Below are 4,487 nucleotides of genomic sequence, written 5' to 3'. Positions count from 1 at the left end.
ATTTTGTAAATTTCCTACCGTAAATATATCAAAACTTAATTTTTGATTAGTAATATGCATTGCTAAGAACTTCACTCACTCTTAAAAATAAAGGTGCTTGAAAGGTTCTTCACGGCGATGCCATAGAAGAACCATTTTTGGTTCCACAAAGAACCATTCAGTCAAAGAACCATCTCTTTCTTACCTTTTTATAATCTGAAGAACCTTCTTTCGCCACAAAGAAGCTTTTGTGAAACAGAAAGGTTCTTCAGATGTTAGAGGTTCTTTATGGACCACAACAAACAACAAAGGCTCCTCTATGGCATCTTGAAGCACCTTTATTTTTAAGAGTGTTTGGACAACATGATTTTCTAGATTTTTTTTGCACCCTCAGATTCCAGATTTTCAATAGTTGTATCTCGTCCAAATATTGTCCTATCCTAACAAACCATACATCAATGGAAAGCTTATTTATTCAGATGATGTATAAATCACAATTAATAGACCCTTATGACTGGTTTTGTGGTCCAGGTCACAAATTATTACATTTGAATGCAACGTAAGTTGCTTTTGATAAAAGCGTCTGTCAAATGCATAAATAATAATAATTTCTGAAGCCTCAGTTGAATATATTTATAATCAGTGTTAGGAAGGTTAGTTTGGAAATGTAATAGGTTACAGATTACAAGTGACCCTATTTAAAGTTTTTTCAACTGCTTGCACACATTTTCAAAACTTTGCCTCTTTTTTTCATAACTTTACACACAAATCCAAGAATTGCACACAAAATGCAAAATGCCTCACATCTCTCGCAAAATGACGCACTGCATTCAAAATATCACAAACACATCTCAAAAGCAAACATTTGCAAACACCTTTGCCATAATATTAATTCCTGTTAGATGTTTGTGTGTTACATAGAGAACTGTGTGTTGTGTTTGCAAAAAGAGTCAAAGGCTGAGAATTAGTGTATGGTTTTGCAGATTTGGTGCGTGCTTCTGCTGTTTGAGTGCCAGCTTTCAGAAATTGTGTGACAAGTAAAGACGAATGTCTTCAGCTGTAAAAAATAATTTTGAAACATTTAAAGCAGGCAGGGTAAACCTTCCAGTAGAACTCAACACTGATTACTCTCAGACTTTCAGAATCCTTCAGAACTTTAATTAAGATTCTAATAATTTAACTCTAAAGCGCAGCCACCACAAAATCAGACTTTAGCACCTCTTTTTACTTTGAGATAGTTCTGAGGTTAAATACAGATTTAAAATAAGATAGTTTAATAGATTTGAAATGAAATCTTTGCGATGACAGGAAACACATCTAACAATGATTTTGGGGGGAAAACAAAAAAATCAGTTAATCTCCTGAAACATTAGTGTCTCATATTTTAGAGCATTTAATGCAATTTGGGAAAGAATTCAATCAAATCTGTATGTGTGTGAAAATATTCAGATGTAACCTCCTTTGTAATCCATAACATTTTCATAAGTAACTGTAATTTAATTACACATTTTTTTTCTAAGCAACTGTAACAGATTACAGTTACATTCATTTTGTAATTAATCCCGTTACATGTAACTAGTTACTCCCCAGCACTGTTTATAATAGCATGGCACTGAATATACTGCAGCATGATTTCATAAACCTCATCAATAATTTTAATGACTCATAGCAGTTTGGTCGTGCCGCCCACCAACAAAGTTCGTAATGACCTTTATGCATATAACTCAATTAATCTAATCAATAACAGTCAACTGTGAAGTCACATGCCAGCTGTGGTGGACTTTCTAGTAGCCTATATTTAGTAAAATCTCTCATGTGCATATTTGTGAACATAAAAACTATTTGATTTTAAGGTGCTGCTTTTGTCTTAGTATACTGCAGTATGGTATAGTATATAAAACCCATGCATGACATCTTCCTCATGATTATCAATGCACCAAACGAGAATTGCATGCAAAACAATCAATAAAACATCAGTCAACTGAAGTCACGTGCCAGCTGTGTTTGGTTGACGTTTTAGTATATTTAGTAAAATCTCTCATGTGCATATTTGTGAACATAAAAAGCTTGATTTTAAACATTTTACAGACCTTTAAATAATTGCTTTAAGGTGCTGTTTTTGTCTTAGTGTATGGTATTGCATAGTATAAAAACTCATGCATGACATAGCCTATCTTCCTCATGATTATCAATGAACCAGCATGCAAAACAATCAATAAAACATCTATATTAGATGCACAAAAACAGACAGGTGTTTTTCTTACCTTCAAGTTCCATCTGCATATTCCCAAAGACAAGCTCCTCAAACCAGCAGCTAAATCTGACTAACTAGTGCTTGCTGTCTGCTCCGCAGCGGAGAAATCAATTCGGTTCACCGCTGATGCGTGACGGTACGAGACGATTCGAATTAGTGAAGCAATGCACTCAAACCCGGCGAGATTATAAATAGAAGCGTTTTTTTCAGCAGGATATTTATCATAAATCTCAGGTTGGGGCACGTTGTCACATTTCCATTGGGACAGTTGCATTTACATGTTTGCATTTAGCAGACAAATTAGCCTACATTATTTATTTGCCAAGTAAAATGTGATATAATGAATCCTTTTCAAATTTAAAATTCTTTTCCTGTTTAAATTATTGCTAAAAATGCATCAAAGAGCAGGAAATAGATAGGCCTACACTGTATACAAATAAATAGCATGCATGCCCCACTAATTTAACTATATTTTTTCCCCAACGCAATAATGGTAGAAACTGTAAAATAGCTCTGTATTGATATTCAACATATCAAAAGAACAAAGTTGTACAAATAATAAAAATGACACCGTTGTGTACGCTGACTGGCTGTATGAACGTCCTGTACATTTTCTTGCATCCTTGTATAAACAATTAAGTTATAATTAATAAAGATGATGAGTGTCTGAGCTTGACCAGAGCAGATTTCAGAGAAATTCTATTATAAGCTTTTATCGAATTACTTCCTTAATTCACAACGCAGCATATTAATTTTTAAAAGTTAGTGAGTTGAAAAGGTTCTGCAGAAGAGGAATGACAGTGACAACTGTTTGTGACCAATCATAAATAATAAAAGCTCACCGAGAGTAGCTCTCTCTCTTTCTCTGGAAGTTCTGGCATGAAATTGCAAGCTCGTTATATTAATTCTGCAGCTGAAGATGACTCTTTGTGGCAGTGGTTTCAATGCAGTGATGTCCTGCTGAGTTTTTGCCTAGTTTTTGAGCAAAAGCACACAAATATTTACTTAAAAAACATGCCGTATAGATTTATAATTTGCATTATTTAAAGCCATTAGTACCAGGGGTCTCTAACGATGGCCCTATTTATACAACTCTTCAAATAGCAATAGGTTATCACTTGTCACAAAACAGAAGCATACAATGGTTTTCAATCCTTGTGCCTAAAAACATCAGCACTGCACATTTAGGACATTTCCCTTATTTAACACACATCTGTGCAAAGAAAGAAAAAAGAGGAGAGTTTGGCTACACCTTTGTGATCAACCAAATTATGCACATATGCTATTAGTTATTTAAAACTATTAGGTCAAGATATATTCGTCTCCTCACATCACATGCTTTGTTACTCACTAGATTTGTTTGTTTTGAACAATACTTTTTTTTTTTTGCATGTAGCGCATGCGCAGTAGTTTTAGTTTACTAGTTTTAATATAACAATGTAGTAATTGGTTTAAACTGCTTCAGACTGTTTTACACTGCCCTCTAACGGTTTGTTCACACATGTCTGATTGTACGAGTTCATATCAGATTCTGCTTCTTTAAATTAAACTTTGTGTAGAATTAAAATTCACTCGGGTTCAAATGCAGAATTTGAAGGACCTGTCATTATCACAAGTGTACACATGACTAAAGATAAGGATTGGTTGAACTAATAATCGCCCCGCCTGTGTGAGGAAGTTATGTAAACTTAAGTCTGACAAATATTGAGTGTTGAATCATTCAACTCTCTCTGTCATAAACTCTCGAGTCAAGATGGACTGGACGTCTTTTTGTGCGCTGTTCATGGGCATTTCATATGTTAGTTCAACAAAATTACATTATAATGCTCGAGTGAAGGTGAAAAATGAAGGTAAGCTAACATTTACTTAATATTTAATCGGTTTTATTTTCAAGATCAACACCTAATGTTGTTTTTTTGTTGAAATAGACAAATGATAGATATTAATATCATGCTTAGATCCAAATGTGATACACTTTGTAGTACAAAATGGGCAAAATAGGAACATTTTGATGTCAAGCCCTCAAGAAAAAAAAACCACATTAAATTAGTTGAATTGTAATTAGTATGAATTTACAGCAGAATACCAATACAGTCAGAATAAACTGTGTGTTTCATTTTATAGTCACATTACATTACCAGGTTAAAGGAGTACAAGTATCACATCTTCACGTGTCAACCCTTACCAAAAAGTAGTATACTTCAAGTTTATTTTAGTAAGTATACTTAAGTAAAGTTCAAGTATATTTTTAAGT

The 4,487-nt window shown here is 33.7% G+C and overlaps 1 protein-coding gene across 1 annotated transcript in view; it reads right to left on the bottom strand.

Annotated features, from left to right (window-relative positions):
• LOC107665368 (uncharacterized) overlaps window positions 1–2,353 on the bottom strand; it is an 8,188-nt gene extending 5,835 nt beyond the window's left edge. Inside the window, exon 1 of the mRNA XM_016456224.1 lies at window positions 2,244–2,353. Coding sequence (XP_016311710.1) covers window positions 2,244–2,262 — 19 coding nt within the window. The 5' untranslated portion in view covers window positions 2,263–2,353. The remainder of the gene's footprint in view (window positions 1–2,243) is intronic.
• Between the last annotated feature and the right edge of the window lie 2,134 nt (window positions 2,354–4,487).

This window comes from Sinocyclocheilus anshuiensis, unplaced genomic scaffold (assembly GCF_001515605.1).
Source record: "Sinocyclocheilus anshuiensis isolate Anshui unplaced genomic scaffold, SAMN03320099.WGS_v1.1 scaffold1303, whole genome shotgun sequence".
Lineage (NCBI taxonomy): Eukaryota > Metazoa > Chordata > Actinopteri > Cypriniformes > Cyprinidae > Sinocyclocheilus > Sinocyclocheilus anshuiensis.
This window is presented reverse-complemented; position numbering and strand designations above follow the sequence as displayed.